Source organism: Xyrauchen texanus, chromosome 41, assembly GCF_025860055.1.
Source record: "Xyrauchen texanus isolate HMW12.3.18 chromosome 41, RBS_HiC_50CHRs, whole genome shotgun sequence".
NCBI lineage: Eukaryota > Metazoa > Chordata > Actinopteri > Cypriniformes > Catostomidae > Xyrauchen > Xyrauchen texanus.
In genome coordinates, this window is record NC_068316.1 from 12,267,869 (window position 1) to 12,287,335 (window position 19,467).

General features: G+C 37.4%; 1 protein-coding gene across 3 annotated transcripts; it reads left to right on the plus strand.

The window, feature by feature from the left end:
* The first annotated feature begins 1,229 nt into the window (after positions 1-1,229).
* nup58 (nucleoporin 58) lies at positions 1,230-19,289 on the plus strand. Of its 3 annotated transcripts, XM_052113750.1 has the most exons (15): positions 1,230-1,340; positions 1,426-1,566; positions 2,496-2,653; positions 2,763-2,795; positions 2,890-3,165; positions 4,712-4,868; positions 4,957-5,022; positions 5,098-5,272; positions 6,699-6,778; positions 8,090-8,208; positions 8,289-8,371; positions 9,179-9,380; positions 16,467-16,550; positions 17,869-17,964; positions 18,488-19,289. In XM_052113750.1, exons 2-15 carry the CDS (start codon positions 1,487-1,489, stop codon positions 18,655-18,657), a joined length of 1,779 nt encoding a protein of 592 aa, XP_051969710.1. In that variant the 5' UTR covers positions 1,230-1,340; positions 1,426-1,486; the 3' UTR covers positions 18,658-19,289. The 3 variants fall into 3 exon arrangements, with proteins under 3 accessions (XP_051969710.1, XP_051969709.1, XP_051969711.1); XM_052113749.1 differs by having other exon boundaries at positions 1,234-1,566; XM_052113751.1 differs by lacking the exon at positions 17,869-17,964 and having other exon boundaries at positions 1,234-1,566.
* The last annotated feature ends 178 nt before the right edge of the window (positions 19,290-19,467 follow it).

Below are 19,467 nucleotides of genomic sequence, written 5' to 3' on the forward strand. Positions count from 1 at the left end.
TGGGGCGTGTCTGGGTGAAAAACAGATTGATGCATTCTGGGAAATGTAGTTTTATGACAATCACATTTTCCCGATTTTTCGAAGCGATTTAAAGAAATATTCCAGGTTCAATGCAAGTGAGGTTCAATAGACAGTATTTGTGGCATAATATTGATAACCACACAAATTGAACTTGACAGTCCCCTCCTTTTCTTTAAAAAAAAGAAGCAAAAATCTGAGTTACAGTGAGGCACTCACAATGGAAGTTAATTGGGCCAATCCATACACATTAAAATACAAAATGTTTCAAAAGTATAGCCACAATACAACATGCATGTTAACGTGTTTTAGTGTGATACAATCGCTTACTAAGTTATATCTAATATAACAACTTTGTTGCCATGATGACGTAACGCTGTAAAGTAAACCCAAAAACAACCAAATTTTACAGCTCAAGTTAGACAAGTTTTAACAGATGAATTAACGTGAGTGCTTTTATACAATTATAAGCTTCACGTTTCTGCCTTTTAACCCTGCAAAAATTGTCCACATTCTCTTCCATTGTAAATGCTTCAGAAATCTCAGTTTTTGGTGGAGAAAAACACAGATCGAGAGTGGGTAAGAGGCATAAACAAAGCAAAATTAATGATTTTTCAAATGAAAACATATTAGTGTGGACATGGTCTATATTTCACATAGGCCCTAATCCACATGTGGTAAGTCATATCATCATATAATTAATATTTCGTGTTGTATTTTGCAATGTGACTAAATAGTGTTAAATTTAGCCTCTACATTTTTTTATATGCATATAAAAGGAGACGTTAGGGACTGGCAACCTCATTCACCTTTTTCTTTCATTGTATGGGCATGAGCAGCATCAACATTGTTCAAAATTTCTCCTCATGTGTTCCAATGAGGTCATATGGGTTCGGAACAAGTGCGAGATCATTTCTGATAGAAGTAACTTTTTTGGTAAACTATCCTTTTAGAAGAAAGTCCAATGACAAATACAAGAACACAACAGAGAATATAAATATTTTTTAAATGCACAATGTGACTAAGAAAAATCATTGTTCTCATGTCACGTCACCAAATCTAACAAAAACAACAGAAGAAGTAGAAGAAAATTCTCGGCAGTAAAACATTTTTCTACCCACCCTAACACAAAAAGTGACATGCACATTCCACGCCAGTAGATGGCAATAGGGCGCAGCAAATATTGTTTGAAATGTTACAGCAAAACCACAGAAACCGAAGAAGAGATAGTGCGCAGAAACAAGGCGAAACGACATTATCAGAAATCCAGCACGGATTTTAAATATAATAAACCAGCCTTTGGTGACCTTGCTTATAAATTTGTATGTATATTTTATCTTCTAAAGCGTCAACATTTTCTGGCCGTTATAGTATAAAGGCTGATGTCAAAGCGGTGTGTGTTTAAAGGCCTCCACGAGGTCGGAACCGCTTGCTGCTAATTGTCTCGTTTTGGAAACTGAAGTCCAGAATGTCCAGCTTCAACTTCGGCACAAGCACCCTCGGGGCTGCCAACACCGGCGGGGGGTTCTCATTTGGAGCTGCGACCGGGTATGATGAAATACAACGGACCATGTCAGCTTTCAAGAATGCTGCTTGGTCTTTAAGTTCAGCTTGAAGTGTTGTTGTTTGAAATGTGAGTTTGAAGTAGAAACTTGTATTTGCTTTTCAAGCTCACATTTTAGAGTTCTTCCAATCAGCCAGGAGAAATAAACGTCCTAATTGTTTACTCTGACTCTTTTTTTTACCCTTAAAGGGATATTTCATCCAAAAATGAAAGCTCTCTTATCATTTACTCACCCTCATGCTATCCTAGATGTGTATGACTTTCTTTTTTCTGCTGAACACAAACAAAGATTTTCAGGAGAGTATCTCAGCTCTGTAGGTCCTCACAATACAAGTGAATTGTGGTCAGAACTTTGAAGGTACACAAGGCAGCATAAAAGTAATCCATATGGTGACTCCAGTGGTAAAATCCATATATTTAGAAGTGATATGATAGGTGTGGGTAATACATTTATTTTAAATCCCTTTTTTTTTTTACTGTAAATATCCAACTTCACTTTTTTTTTTTGGCATTCTTTGTGCATATTGCCACCTACTGGGCAGGGAGGATAATTCATAGTAAAAAAAGGACTTAAAAAGTTATCTGTTTCTCACCCCCACCTATCACATAGCTTCTGAAGATTTGGATCTACCACTGGAGTCGTATGGTTATTGTGTGATGCCTTTATGTGATTTTGTACCTTGAAATTTCTGGCCACCATTCACTTGCATTGTATGGACCTACAGAGCTAAGATATTTTTCTAAAAATATTCATGTTCAGCAGAAGAAAAATTCATACACATCTGGGATGACATGATTAATTGATGATAGAATTTTCATTTTTGGGTGAACTATTCTTTAAGGTGATGATATCTGTAGTTGTAAAAGAAATGGAAGTTGTTAATGATTGTTCATTTCTAATATCTCTTCCTAGCACACCTGCTGCAGGCACAGGTGGATTCACGCTTGGAGGTTTTGGTACAGCTGCCTCCACACCGGCTACCACTAATACCACCTCATCACTAGGATTTGGGTCCAGTTTATTTGCACAGAAACCAACAACTGGATTTGGCTTTAACGCACCTGCCTCTGGTACTTGGCAGCTTTTTAATGAAAACAATATTTGGTTACTTTGTTTCACATCAAGGCATTTTTCTTTATGGTTAATTGTCATTGCTAATTAACCTATTTCCACCTCCAGGGGCTGCTGCATCATCTACTGGCCTTACATTAGGTAATAGATTTTTCGATGTTTATTTTGTCTCTTTATTCCTATTCACGATTTTTTGAAGACGTTTCAATTTGATTGTGTTTTTGCCTGTTCTTAGGGAGTCTTACCACCTCTGTGGCTCCCAATGCTTCCACTGGGTTCAGCCTGGGCTTTGGAAAGCCAGCTGCCTCAGCTGCACCTTTTTCTTTGACAACCACAACCGCTGCACCTGCAGGCTCAGGTCTGACTCTAGGATCCATCCTCACGTCCACAGCTCCCCAGACCAGCTCCACTGGCTTCTCCCTCAACTTGGGAGGAGCAGCCACAACTTCCTCCACCCCTGCCTCTGGTTTTTCCTTTGGTTCTGGTCTCTTCTCCAACACCGCCTCAACAGGTCAGCCTCTACGACGATGCTACAATAAGTGCATATACATGTGATTTTGAAATAATTAGTTTTTTCTCTGGTCTTGAAATCATCTTGTAAACAGACATGCCTACATTCTAAATATTGTTATGACCCTGTTGTTGTTGTTGTTGTTGTTGTTGTTGTTGTTGTTGTTGTTGTGGTGGTGGTTCTGGTTGTTTCATTGGTTTTTTGTGAGTCTGATTGGTGACTGGGGCGTGACTTGAGCACACCTGAATCTCTTCATGGCATCTTAATTAAACAACATGCAGTTGTGAATTGGGGCTGCTTCTAAGATGTTGCTTAGGCAGTTTTGAGTATTTGTTTTTCGTCTTATTCCTTCTCTAAGCTCATCTTTTTTTAGTCATTTGTCTATACCACTCAATTCATACGATTCTATAATTTCCCACAGCTTTTTTTTGTAGAACAAAGATTTAAAAAATGTAATTCAACTAATGTCATAATTCAATAATCAGACATTCAATCCAAACAACAACCAAAAAATAAAGGTAAAAAAATTCTTATGGTTTTCTTATCTTTCTTAATTATCTCCCCACCTAATCCTAACAACACCCTCTAACTAACTCATCCCTAGTCTTCATGCACTCCCGAGAGTCAATCTCCTTGAAGCACCCAAATACAGATGGCGTGGAACCGAACAAACAGTTCAGAAACACCACCACGACAGTGCACTCAACCCAGGAGATGTGCTAAAACAAAAAAATTAAAAGCATTGCTACAACCTAACTGGGGAGTACTTGCAATAAACACAATTTTAAACCACAAGAACTCACCTTCTCAAAGCTGATGACAAACAGATTGACACTCCAGTAAAACTCTTCTGCCATCTCCCTAATGCAAGTAATAAACTAATTCAATAGTTTTTATCAACAAATCAAATAAAAAATTGGATGAGCCCCCATATGTCACACTTGGCTCAAAGATGCGACATTAAGGGGAGACAAGACAAAATTAACCCAAAAATAATTTATTACAGCAATGATAAATGAAACCACATAATCAAAATTTCAGTAAACAATAATGTTAGTGAGAAATGACTGCAAATAAATGAACAAATAACAGCGTATTGTCAGAACAAATGCATGGATGCAAAATGAAACAAATATTCTCAAAACTGGAGCACGGGTCTAGCAAACTGCCAAAGCAACAGCTTAGAAGCGGCCCGATTCATGAATGCATGTTTAAATAAGGTGCCATGAAGAAATTCAGGTGTACTCAAGTCGCCCCAGTCACCAATCAGACCTACAAAAGAAACATCCAGAACCACAACAACTGGGTCATAACAATAAGCTGACAGAATGCCTTTAAAGGTGTTTATTATACATGCCGAGCAAAATCTAAATAATAATGGGGGGTGTATTTGATTTTTGTTCAAAATGTTTATGGGCAGCATAACCTTACAAGTTCTTGGTTAATCAATCACCAAGATCTTGAATGTAAACATAAATGATCAAGTCAGACTAGTTTAGAAAAGGCATTTTGTATTATCTTTTTAACACACACTTTTTTTTTTAAGGTTTGGGACAGTCCACTTTAGGTGGAGGTTTGAATCTGGGCGGTTTGGTCTCTACCTCTGTTGCCACTGCCCCTGCACCCAGTCTTGGCCTGGGTGGAGTCGACTTTAGTACTTCCTCTGAAAAGAGTAATGACAAATTATCCAACACCAGACCTGAGTAAGAACAGCAACATAATATTACTTTTCAGAATCATTTGAGTTTATTATAGATGTTCTTATCCTGCTTTTTACCTCTTTGTCTGCAGGGATAGCAAAGCTCTCAAAGATGAAAACTTACCAGGTCTAATATGTCAAGATGTGGACAGCTTTCAGTAAGTGCTGTGCTATTTGTGGCTAAAATTTACTTTTATTTTGTGCTTAACGTCTGTCTTTCTGTCTGTCTACAGGAAGTTTGTCAAGGAACAGAGGCAAGTGCAAGAGGAGATCAGCCGGATGTCCTCTAAAGCCATTGTCAAAGTGCAGGAGGACATCAACACCCTCAGACAGCTTCTGTCTGTCTGTGCCAGTGGACTGCAGAGAAATTCACTCTCAATAGACAAACTGAAGATAGAAACTTCTCAGGTTAGAAAAAATCAGGTCATTCCAATGCACAAACATGTCTGTTGAACATGCCTAAAAGAATTCTCCACCCAAAAATTATAATTTATGTTGTTACATACCTGTATGACTTTTTTTCTTCCGTGGAACAAAAAAGGAGAAAATTTGAAGAACAAACTGGTTGCTCTTTTCCATGCAATTACAATAGGGACTGGAGCTTTCAAGCTTAAAAAAATATGCAAGTGCACCATGAAAATACATTAAAAGTGATTCATGTGACTTGTTTGCTGTATTCAGCATTTTCTGAAACCATGTGGTAGCTTTGTTTAAGGAACAGACCATGATTTGTGGTGCACATATCAGGAAATTTGAGGCCGATACCGATCTCTGATTTATTATAATTTTTTTTTTAAGTGCTCTTTGCCACACTTTTGGAAGTTATATGCTGCATTTAGTGTATGCACTATGAACTAACAATGATCAATTGTAATTTTAGTAACTAACATTAAAATTATAAAGTAAAAATATATAGTTCATTGTTTGTTCATGACACTAACTAATGTTAACTAATGGAAAACTTTTATGAAGTTACCAAAATTACATAAATTGTGAATTGCTAACATTTGTTTTGAAACAGTAATGAAGAATAGTTCTGTTGTCAATACCAAAAGATCATTGTGACATACTGGTAAGCAGTAAAAACCATGAGAGCATCACACACAGCAGAGATATGTTAAATTATAAGAAAAACACTGTATATCCATTACAAGCTCTAAAACTGCTCTGGTGTGAAATCATTAATATCTATGATTTGTTTACTGTCTTAAGCGTTTTGCTGTAACAAATCAATAAGTATTAAGCAAATATGTGAAGAAGTGATGCCGTTATGGTTAAATTGTAATTGCTGTGATTAGTGGTAATGTGACCAACATTAATCTGATTTAAACTGGGATCTTCACAGAATAGTGCTGAGATAAGTGACTGACGGAGATATTGAGAGCACCTGGAGAGCGTGTGTGTTTTATTGACATCGCAAGTGAGCACATGTGTTCATGATCGCTCAAACAGTCTCTATCACTCAACACAATGTCTGATTGTCACGACTTGCATTACATCACGTATGCTCGGATTTCTATATTCTTGTTTGTTGTTTAATTTCTTTTATATACCCATTTTTTGATTTTTTTTGTGAATACTTAGATTTGCCAACAATTCACCCTCCAGAGGCTACACTGCCATATGCATGAGGAAAAAGGGCTGAGAAAGCACTCATTCATTAGAGTAGCAATGTGTGTGTGATTCCCTGTGTGCTGCAAAAAAGATTGGCCCTGATTCTAGGCACGATCAGCCAATCACAGACTTGAGATGAAGATCGATCGATGCACCCCTAACCAAGATGCAAGTTGTTATACAATAATAATATTGCAGTCCATCTTTTTTCTTCATGCAGGAATTGAAGAATGCAGATATTGCTCTCCTCACCCAGAAAACCCCTCCTGGACTTCAACATGAAAATACAGCACCTTCTGAGTGAGTGTCTCCTGCTTATATTTTTTTATTACTTTTTAGCTCTGATTTAAAGGGATATTTCTACCAAAAATGAAGATTTAGTCATTATTTACACACCCTTGTGTTATAAAGATAGATATTTTGAAAAAGTGCTCAGTGATGTTATACAATGGTAGTTTATGGTGATCATAAAAGCTTCAAAAGGACACAAAAGTATAATTCAGAAGTCTATTAAATTATTGGATGCAACTGCCTTGTACAATATGGTTTGGTGAGAAACAAAACAAAATCGAATTGATTATTTCGTGAAAATCTTCCCCCACCCTTGCTCTCCTGTGCACGTTCGTGAAAATGCATGAGTGCAGCAGAATACACAGCATCCACTTGTGAGAAGGGCCATTCAAGTGAGCAACTGCTTTGGTGTTGTTACCAAATGTGATCTGCTGAGGTCTCGCTCACTTCAATCAGAGTTTTGTCACACATTCACCTGTTCAGAATGGAGAAGACATGACAGACATTCCTGCTTCCTCCACCTTTCTCTTCGGTTCTTCCAGTTTACTTTTGGTAAGAGAAACATCCAAAACCTCTAAATCACTGCTGTCTGCTGAACTCTGTCTGACTGTAGCATCTAAGTGTGGATGTGTGGCTGCATCAGCCTCCTATCTCTCCGTTTGATTTCTGAGTACTTACAAATAAGGCTGGGTATAGAAATGCATCTCCTCTTTGACTTCAAACTCTCCAGAGATGTTTTGTAAGTTCTGTTCTTGTGATGTGTTGTGTTACTATAACTGTGGCAGTCCTGTTTTAGATTTAAAAAAAAAATTAAAAAACGGTTTTCACTTGAATGACCCATCTCGCGAAAAGGGGCTGTGTATTCTCTTGCTCTCATGAACACGCACAGTAGAGCATTTGCCGGTGAAGAGTTTCACTAAATAATATATTAGATTTAGGTTTGTTTCTCACCAAAATGTTATCGTATGCCGTCAGGATAAGGCAGGATTCGTATAAAATAATTTATTAGACTTCTGAATTATGCTTTTGCATCCTTTTGAAGCTTGAAGAGGTGGTCCACCATAAACTGCCATTTTATGTCATCACTGAATGAAAACGTTTTTCACAATTTATTCCTTTGTGTTAAGAAAAAGTCATATGGGTTTATAACAATACAGTGGTGACTAAATAATGGCTGAATTAAAAAACAAATTGGTGAACTATCCCTTTAAATGTCTGCTGTTGGAGAATCTTTACATTTTTACAATTCAATTTCATTTCTTGGCAGAAAAGAATTCATAGTAAGCAACATTTTCTGCTAATGCACTGTCTCTCCTCCAGTTATTTCCGAGCTCTGGTAGGGCAGTATGAAGTGCAGTTACAGCAGTACCGTCAGCAGATCGAAGAACTGGAGAATCATCTGACCACCCAGAGCAGTGGCTCCCTCATCACCCCTCAAGGTCATAAAATACAAGTTCATATGATGGAAATGTTTTAATAGCTCTTCTATTCTTCTGACTTAATGCGATCTATCCTGTAGATTTGTCCCAGGCCATGCAGAAACTCTACCAGACATTTGTGGCTCTTGCTGCACAGTTGCAGGGAGTTCATGAGAATGTTAAGGTAAGCTCAGAACATTCCTCACGAGAGCCAATATCTGGAATGAAACACATTTTTATAAACCCTGTTGTAGTTTTTTCAGTCGCATGTTAAAGACAACATAAAATGACATAATGTGACGGGCTGAATGAACATTTGAGTATAATATAATTGTTTAATATTACCTTTTAATATTTCAATGTTTACTTTTAACTGTTTACATTGTAAAAAGTTGTAGATTATTGTAGGAGTGCACATTTGATATCCCTTATTTGTTTGAATGAGCAGCTGGAAGCAGTGAAGTGCAAACATTTCAAAATAAGAGTCCCCGTGTATATCAAAGTTAAAGTGCCTTTAAATTTAAAAGCCCCCCCTATTCAATTTGGACTCTTGTAGCCTCTGTCTGGCCTTCCCCATCACAGAAAAGAAATACTAAAAACATTTGTTTATATAATGGTACATAAATCAATTTTAATGTGATATATATGTGGAAAACATGCCTTAAGTATTTTTAACTTGCATATAGCCTTACCCTGTTTTACTGATTGTTACATTAAGGCCATGTTGAATGTGTCCCCCTGCCTGTTTAAGTAAGAGTCTGTGATTTATTTTGAGATTTTGTGGGTTTGTTTTGGATGGGATTACAGCATGCATTTTATTTGTTCAGGTCTTGAAAAAAGTCTTACATTTGATTAAAACAATTCTGCAGCAAAATTATGTTGAGTAAATTAGGTCCATTTTGGTCAATCAATGATTGCTGAAAATGTAAAGCTGTATATCTCTCGTCCTAGTGGCCCGATTAATGGTACCCTCCTCTCTCATTCTCTGTAGACCCTAAAACATCAGTACCTGAACTACAGGCGAGCCTTCCTGGAGGACTCCACTGATGTGTTTGAGTCCAAGCGTGCTGCTAATAAGAAGTGGCAGAGCTCTTCACACATCACCACAGGCCCTGCCCCCTTTGGCAGCATTCCCAATGCAGCAGCCGTTGCCATGGCTGCCACTCTCACTCAGCAGCAGCAGCTGGCTCCAGGTCTGACCACCTTCAACTTCTAGACCTCTTGACCTCTAGACTCATAGAAAGATGAGGGGAGTGACAAAAGAAAGAACGAGGGAGGGGGATGATGATGGAGAGAGGCAGATAGAGCAAAACAAATCAAGAATAAACCGTGTATTCAGTCAGTGCCATGTCTTTTTTTTTTTTAATTTTTTATTTTTTTTTATATACTTTTTCTCTTTTGGTAATATGGAGCAACAGGGTTCTTTAACATTAATCATGTGACTCATGACATTAATAATTGACTCAATGTGTGCCAATTAGCCTGTTGTGAGGTTTAGATGCTGACTGTCCTGCCCAACTGCTGTGTCTCTTCTCTCTTTTCCTCGCTTGAGGAGAAAACATTTTAACTGGGCAGTTTTATAGGGAGCATTCCGAATCGAGTCAAGGTTTTTATAAGATGGGGGTTTGTCTTCTTGAGTAGAGTAAGCCTGGTTTGGTTTTTCTTTTTCGAGGGGTGCCTTCAACAGTATTTTGGCTCCCATTTTGATTGGCTTGTACAAGAGGAATGTTTTGACACAATGTATTGTCATTTGACATCTGAATCTATTCCAACAGCACTAATGTAGCCATCACTACACACAGTAGCCAAACACAATTTAGAGTAGATTCAAAACCATTTGGGGACTGATATGCTTATACACTGTAGAACCATTTTCTTGAAAAGGAGTATTGGCAAGGAGTTATTTGGTATTTTCAGGCTTTTATCTAGCATATACAGTGCATCCGGAAAGTATTCACAGTGCTTCACTTTTTCCACATTTTGTTATGTTACAGCCTTATTCCTAAATGGAATAAATTCATTATTTTCCTCAAAATTCTACAAACAATATCCCATAATGACAACGTGAAAAGTTTGTTTGAAATCTTTGAAAATGTTTTAAAAATAAAAAAAAAATCACATATACAGAAGTATTCAAAGCCTTTGTCATGACACTCAAAATTGAGCTCAGGTACATCCTGTTTCCACTGATCATCCTTGAGATGTTTCTACAACTTGATTGGAGTCCACCTGTGGTAAATTCAGTTGATTTGGAAAGGCACACACCTGTCTAAGGTTCCACAGTTAACAGTGCATGTCAGAGTACAAGCCAAGCCATGAAGTCCAAGGAATTGTCTGTAGGACCTCCGAGACAGGATTGTTTTGAGGCACAGGTCTGGGTTACAGAAACATTTCTGCAGAATTGAAGGTCCCAATGAGCACATTGGCCTCCATCATCCGTAAATGGAAGAAGTTTGGAACTACCAGGACTCTTCCTAGAGCTGGCCGCCTGGCCAAACTGAGCGATCGGGGAGAAGGGCCTTAGTCAGGGAGGTGACCAAGACCCCGATGGACACTCTGACAGAGCTCCAGCATTTCTCAGTGGAGAGAGCAGAACCTTCCAGAAGAACAACTATCTCTGCAGCACTCCACCAATCAGGCCTGTATGGTAGTGTGGCCAGACGGAAGCCACTCCTCAGTAAAAGGCACATGGCAGCCCGCCTGGTGTTTGCCAAAAAGCACCTGAAGGACTCTCAGACCATGAGAAACTAAATTCTCTGGTCTGATGAAACAAAGATTGAACTCTTTGGCCTGAATGGCAAGTGTCATGTCTGGAGGAAACTTGGAACCTGGCCAATATCATCCTTACTGTGAAACATGGTGGTGACAGCGTCATGCCGTCCTTCATCCAGGTGGATGCTGCACACTAGTGGTGGTTGAGGAGATTCCCCCTATACTATGTAAAGCGCTTTGAGTTTGAGAAAAGCGCTATATAAATGTAAGTTGTTGTCGTTGTTGTTGTGTGGATGGGAGACTAGTCAGGATCAAGGAAAAGATGAATGCAGCAATGTACAGAGACATCCTTGGTGAAAACCTGCTCTAGAGCGCTCTGAACCTCAGAGTGGGGCGAAGGGTCGTTGTCCTGTCGGAAGATGAACCTAAGCACACAGCCAAGATAACAAAAGAGTGGCCCAGCCAGAACCATTTACATTTACATTTATGCATTTGGCAGACGCTTTTATCCAAAGCGACTTACAGTGCAATTATTACAGGGACAATCCCCCCGGAGCAACCTGGAGTTAAGTGCCTTACTCAAGGACACAATGGTGGTGGCCGTGAGGTTAGATCCTGTGACCTTCTGATTAACAGCCCTGTGCTTTAGCCACTACGCCACCACCACTCCAACCCAGACTTGAACCTGATTGAACATCTCTGGAGAGATCTGAAAATGGCTGTGCACCGACGCTCCCCATCCGACTTGGAGCTTGAGAGGTCCTGCAAAGAAGAATGGGAGAAACTGCCCAAAAACAGGTGTGCCAAGCTTGTAGCATCATACACAAAAAAGACTTGAGGCTGTAATTGGTGCCAAAGGTGCTTCAACAAAGTATTGAGCAAAGGCTGTGAATACTTATGTAAATTTTTTTTTTATATATATATAAATTTGCAAAGATTTCAAAAAACTTCTTTCACGTTGTCATTATGGGATATTGTTTGTAGGATTTTTAGGAAAATAATGAATTTAATCAATTTTGGGTTGATTAAATTAAAAAGGCTGTAACATAACAAAATGTGGAAAAAGTGAAGCGCTGTGAATACTTTCCGGATGGTGTGTGTGTGTGTGTGTGTATATATTTAAACAACAAAGTCAAGTACATTTTTATTTGTATAGCACCTTTCACAACACACATCGTTTCAAAGCAGCTTTACAAAAGATCAGGCATTAACAGACGATAAAACTGTAATGTCTATAATGTTGATGAATCATTATTGTGTAATTGGATAAAATACGACTGTAAATGTGTTTAAAAATAAGTAATTAAATAATAATTGTATTAATTCTTTCCCCGCCAAACACGGAATTTTCCGGGTTTTATGAAAAAACACTTCCCCGCCAAACACGGAATTTTCCGGGTATCCGTGTTTTAGGTGGTATACGGTAAGGAAGACCCGTACGCATGTTTTGAAAGAGTACGCAACTCTTTGATCAAAGAAACAGACTGTGATCGTCTCAAACGTGAAGTGGAACACCATACTAATACTAAAGCACTTGTTTGATAAAAATGCCTTTTTCTCAGCTTTTTGTCCGAAATGTTGTTTTTGACAAAACCTACCTCTGTTCAAGTGGCAATAAAAAAAGAACAAATGAAGATAAAATAAAATCATTAACGCCTAAAAGCAGAGGCTCAGATCTTTATTTTGATATATAGCATCTTCATATATTCATGGAAGAAAATATTCTGCGGGCCATTAAAGTTTAGCGAAAATCGTCAAAAACCCTGGCGGTGGCTGGCAACTTTTTTTTAAAAACGCTGGCGGGGAAAGAGTTAATAACCCCAGTGCGCAAGATGAAGGCAACTGTGGCAAGGAACACAAAACTCCATAAGATGTTGATTAATGGAGAAAAATAACCTTGGGAGAAACCAGACTCACGGTGGGGGCCAGTTCCCCTCTGGCTAACATCATTAATATAATGTCAATATTACTTATGTATAGTTAAAGTCATGGTTTAAAATTATTAAACTAAGTAAGTGTTAAGGGTCAGTGTTGAAACATAAATTTTGTTTGAACGGTAAGATTAATGACCAATGTCTTTGAAGTCCATCCTGGATTAACTGCAGAAGTTCACATAGATGCAATTGTCCTTGTTAATTGGCTGATGAAGTCTTATGTTGGCAATTGATAGTCTATGTATTCCATTATAAGAATGTAGTCCATCAATAGACAGATGCTGGCAGAGATCAGTGAGGTGTATCGCAGTTCAACCTGGCTGGTAATTTCGGTGAGATTCGTTGTGGTTCTTCCTAAGTCCAAGGTTCAGACAATGGCATATGAAGTATCCCATGACTTGTGGTTGGAGTTGGCATCAGTTCATCCTCTGAAGTCCATCATAACATATGAAGTGATGTTTGGCTGGCACCGGCTGCATTTAGTCATCACACAGCAACATAGGTGCTTATTGGTTAATGGAATACTTGGATTTCAACACAAGTAAAGCTCAATCAACAGCATTTGTGGCACAAAGAAAAATTATAAAAATTATAGACCTGCCCCTTTATTTATTTATTTAGAGGAAGAAAAAATCTGTTAGTGACACACTTACAATGGAAGTGAATAGGGACAAACCGTAACATTAAAATACTGTTTCAAAAGTTTTGCCACAAAATGTAAAAAATGTATCACTATTTTTGTGTGATAAGATGCTCGCTATCCTTTTATGTGTAAAGTTATGTCCAATTTTACAACATTGTTGCCATGACGACATACAGGCATAAACATTAAAACCCTAAAACAATCATAAAATGACAATTTAAACAACTTTACAGCTAAAGTTTTAACTGAAGAATTAATGGAAGTACTGTGAGCGAATACGAATGTGTTTGAAGCATGCACACTTCTATGGTACTAGGGCACTACTCTTAGTACAGTCAATGGCTGGCGCATGCGCCGTTGAGGACTGTGTCCGCAGGTCAAGAAAATCTGGGTGGCTGTGCAGATGACGAAATTTGCATCACGCATATTGTGCGTGGAACGATCGGCAACGCGGGCCTACAGTTCCTCACAGTAACCTTGATTTTTGCTTTAAAAAAAGAAAAAGAAAACAAGAAACAAGTCAATTCATTTTTGTGGTAATCAACATTATGCCACAAATGCTGTTGACTGAGCTTAACTTGTATTGAACCTGGAGTATTCCTTTTAAGCGATCGAAAGACAATTGCTGATTCCCAAGTGCATATTCTTTTTCTTCCTTTTTGTGGTTGCGATGATTTAGAATAACATGACTATCATGGTGTTAGCATATGCATGCATAGACGAGCATATATATGTAGGAAGTGTGTAAACTGACTTGGAGGCTGTTCACATTTTGGTCAACTATTGTATTTCATAATACAATAAATTCATGTTTATTTGTCCTTGATTGAAGATTTTCTTGTTTATACTCCATCTGTCTGTAACCATGGTTGCATTCGTAGTTTCCATGGAAACACACTGGCAATAACTGTAGGTTGTGTGTGAGTTGTACTGCATTCAAGAGCAGGCGTTGTCACTGAATTGAGTTACGCTTTTTGTTTTGAGTTTTTAGTCTACGTAAACTAATCATCATGCAGTTATCAGTTAGAGAATTATTTATTTATTTATTTTTAGAAATAAGTAAACATCAAAAGGGCTTTTTCAGTGTGATTGACCATTAGCCAAAATCATCACAATTGACAATTTGACTGTTCGATTTGTTTTCCATTTTGTTGTTTTCTGATGTGGATATTTACATTTAAAAAATTTTTTAAATTGGAAATTGATTGTGCCTTTGTGCCTAAGAAAGTCTAGGCTATTGTGGGTGCTTTTGCATATTAAACAAACCGTAAATATGTAGTGTGTTAAAACAATGGCATGACATAAGTTGCACAGTATACTCGCACACACTTACACACGCACTCACAAGTTGAGAGAGATTATTCCAGGCATTGTCAAACTTAAAGTAGTGTCTCAATAAATCAGCCCAAGAAACTGGATTAACGTCTGTTTGAGATGAAACTTGGCATTATTCATATTCTCGGTTTATTTAAGGGCTACAGTGTTTTAAGTCTTCAGTTTGAGTGGACATGCTGCTTTATGGGACATTTAAGGGTCCACAGTAAAAGATTGTGCCAAAGTTCTGTTTTTTTTTTTTTTTTTTTTTGGTGGCTCAAAGCTGCTATTCATCTTTACACTCAACTTTCTCTGCCATGGCTGATTAGATTCAGTTCCTCACATGTTCTCTTGGCTATCATAAGGTCTGAGTAATTGTGGAGTTGGTAATACCTTTTTTGTAACACTTTTTCAAATTACTGGCTGTAAATTTGCTGGAGAAAATAACATGCTTTCCTCTTCCAGCAACATACATATCTTGGAGAATCAGGCCATTGCAATTTAAGATATCACAGTCTTTGTTTTTATTTTAATCTACAATCTGCTATACAAACAAATTATCTTGCTGCATGTCCAGTTAAAAAAAAAAAAAATCTTTTAGAAAGGTTTGTGTGTGTTGGTACTTTTATCAAAGCTCTTATACAGGATGTCTGTTTATAGACATGTCTGACACTTAGTAGACGTTGCCATTCCAGCAAATATGGGGCTTAATATTTTTGGTTGTTTACAAATGGTAACATAAGGCAATTCTATAATCTAATTTATAATTTGATTGTTTTTTTGTTTAGATTATGTGTTGATGCATATAAAATGGTGTGCCTTTGAACTAGATATAGCATTTAGCCTAACCATTGTTTGAAATGCATTTTTGGCAAAGGTTGGCTTTAATCATTAATCGTTTTTTTGAAACGTGTTAATGCCATAGTTATTAGGAATCGGGTTGTCGTCAATTGTTCATGTTTAATGTAATTTGAATTGCTTTACGTTGACAATAAATCAGTTTTTATTTTAAAGAAAAGCCCTTGTCTTTGTTTCTTTTTGACTGATAAGTCAATGAATTTAATTAATTGGATTAAACGATAATACATTTGAGATGCTGATTTATCACATCTCTAAATTAAAAATCCAATCAAATAATAATAAAAGATTATCCAGCTAAAAGGAAACGAGACAGGAGCACATTTTACGCATTTAGTAGCAGCAGGTCAATCTAATTACTGCAGATGTATCTTAAGAAATGGGTAATTTTATCCCTTATTTATGACCTGAATTGTGATTATTTGACACACATTAAAAACAGACATTATTACATATTACACAAATAAGCCATTAGTGTGACACGAAGGTAAGTGCACTGGATTCGCATTAGTACATTAAAGAGAGAGACGTATCAAGTGACTTTATTATACATTGCATTTCTCTTTTGGACAACATCCAACATCTTTAGGAGCAGTAATTTTGAATACGCTGATAAGGCTTTTCTGCAGACTTAAGTGATTTAACAAGAACAGAAATCACAGAGCCACTCGCTGTCAATGAGGACTGCGTCCAAAATATGCTTTCAAATGTGTTTTTTGAGCATGCATGTTGAAAAGTGGATTTACTATACAAAAAGAGTATCGATGAGAGAATTTGTACATGAGAGTAAGTTCTTCTGATCTCTTTCTTTGTCCCAGGACCACAGGCGCCCCTGGGGGCCAGTTTTGGCACCTCATTTTCATCTGGTATTGGCACCAACATGGGCTCATCCAGCCTTGGAGGTACTTACTTTGATATAGCTTTCCTTTTACTTCTATCTGTGCACTCTAATGCTTTGATTTCGAATCATAATGGTGATGCGTGTTATTTTTTTCATGTTAAAATACTTTTTTTGATATCCTATTATTTAGGGACAACATAACTAAGCCATTGGTAGATTTATTTGCCCGAAAAGTTTAAACACTGGTGAATTCGAAACTACTGTTTGAATATCTCGATCCCAACTTTACATAGCAACATTGGGTCAATAAATAGCATGAGTTTGGAAGGGGACTGACTCTTGGAAGAAGACAGCAGGAGTGTTTGGAGAAACCTGTTTGAAAACAATTATTTTTGCAGTATCGTTTTGGAGATGCTAGTGGCACAGAAATCACTGCCTCACACATTTCAGTCTGAGGCAATGTACACATTCATATATTTTAGACTTAAACTCTGTTTTCTCGTTTCCTAACGGTATGGAGTTTTTTTTTCCAAAATATGTGGTGATGGAGAGCGAAAGTCTAAATTTTTGGTGAAGGGAAAACTCTTCTAATGTGGATGAGGCTAAAATGTAGCAAAATCAATGCTTTTCAAACGAAAATGTATACGTCTGATAAGTTTGATAAGCTTGAAAATTTGCTACGTTTTGTTCTTTCGTCCACACTTTTGATAGTGAAAGCAGAGCTTTTCGAAAACAATATCCCAATTGGATACATTTGGAAATGCTGTCTTCTCGTTGTTGTGTGTACAGTGAAAACTGAGATATCTGAAAACTATGATTTATTTGTTGTCATGTAACGCGATCATATGATCCATTCAACCCAAAACAATCTAGATGGCGGCCCATGCGGTGGTGTTCTACCTGCTATTCACTTTGATAGCGTTGGTGAAGATAAATGTTACTTCGTACAAACTTCACATTGCATTCCTTCAAAAGCATCAGGAAGTTTACTCTGAATTGCTGTCCAGTGGCAGAACATGAAGTTTGCATTTCAGACCATATGTGGGACGGTGATTTGCATGCACATTAAGGGAATTTAAGAGTTTTCATACATTTCAGTGGGGATGAAACAGTTGAAAACAACAGTGTTTCAAAAACAACAATGCAGTTTTCAAATTAATGTAGATGTAGCCAGAGATCAATGTTTTCATTGGTTGGGTTATAAAAAAAAAAAAAAAACATGTATTTTTTTTTTTTTACAAATTTTTTTGTATTTATACTTAATTTACTTTAACTCATTATTCATACCTGCCCCCCATTCCCCCGCCCTGTGACTGAGAGGTTGACTATGGTGTATATTTAGTAGCAGCAGCTAAATGCCCACCTCTGTCTCTCGGCAGCATTTGGTAGTGGCCCTGGGTTTGGGGGCGTGGCAACAGGAGGTTTGTCATTCGGGTTTTCCTCTAGCAAGCCATCTGGAGGGAGCCTGAGCGCAGGTGTGTTCGTGAGCACCCTCCTCCATTTTCCCTGCTTTTCATTAACACTAACCACTCCTCTTCTATTGTAATCACCCTTTTCTCCTATTATGCCTAAACTCTGCCATCATTTACTTGCCCTCATGTTGTTCCACACCAGTATGAATTTCTTTATTCTGTGGGAAACAAATGAATATTTTAAGCAGAATGTTAGCTTCAGTCACCAGTCACTTTCATTGCATCTTTTTGTGGATGGTGACTGAGGATAACATTCTACCTAAAATTGCCTTTTGTGTTCCACATAAGACAGTGTCATATGGGTTTGGAACATATGAGGGTGAGGAAATGGTGACAGAATTTAGCTTTTTAGGGCAAGGACTGCATAGGAGTTTAAAATGCTTGTTTAGAATGTATCATTTGCATGTTTTGTAATATGAATGTTGTTTGCCAATCTTGCTTAAATGCACAATAATGCTTTTGGCTAGCAGCAAAAGTTGAGATAAAGAGTAGAAAGATGAGATTTGATCTTCTCATTTCTTCTCAGGGTTTGGAACTTCCAACAACTCGGGCTTTAATTTCAGTAACCCAGGTATCAACGCATCGGCTGGGCTGACTTTTGGCGTCTCCAACACACAGACTCCTGGTTTTGGGACAGGTGGGCCACTGCTACAGCTTAAAAAGCCTCCAGCGGGCAACAAGAGGGGCAAGAGATAAAACAGCATGTTGGTGGTAAAGGGAAATGTCACGAGGTGAAGACAATGTGTGTCTCAAATCTTTATTTTTATACATATACAGTATATATATATGTGTGTCTACATATATATATATATTTTTTAGTTTTGTTTTTCTCTGTTGGATGCCATTTAAGACATATGAGATTGTCCTGTTCAGTTTTCCCTTTCACTCTTGTGACTGCTGTGTTCTCTTGTTGACCATTGACTACACTGATATCTGGCGAGAACAAAAAATTGTAAAACCTGATCGGTGGCAGATGAATTGCATATGATTTAATGCAGTGTATGTTGTCCTGCACATAAAACCTGTAAACAGATTTCAGTGTAGATTTGAGATATTCATGAACAGAGTTTACCTTTGTTTGTAACTTTATTTTCAGCTACATGCTCTGTAATTGTAAATGTGTCATCCCATAAAGATCTTTTTTTTTTTTTTTTTTTTTTTGTAAATTGTACTAAATAGATGTCAGCCTGTATGTAAAGATCCAAGTTTGTTTACCCTATATTGTCTGATTGTTTTCATTACATATAGTGAAAAGTTTTTCTATACTTAAGTAAACTTTGTTCAAACAAATATTTTTCGACTTGAAAGATGTTTATTATTAAAAGAAAGCTACCAAAATCATGTCTTGCCTCACTTTTATTTGACCAAAATAATCTTTGTCATTCTTGTTGATAAAAGATGCATTTGACAAAAGGGCCCCTTTAGATTTTGAATAACAAATAAGTACTTTTGAAGAAGAAGAAGAAAAAACTGTTTTCTGTCAAAACACTTGTTTCATTGGATGGC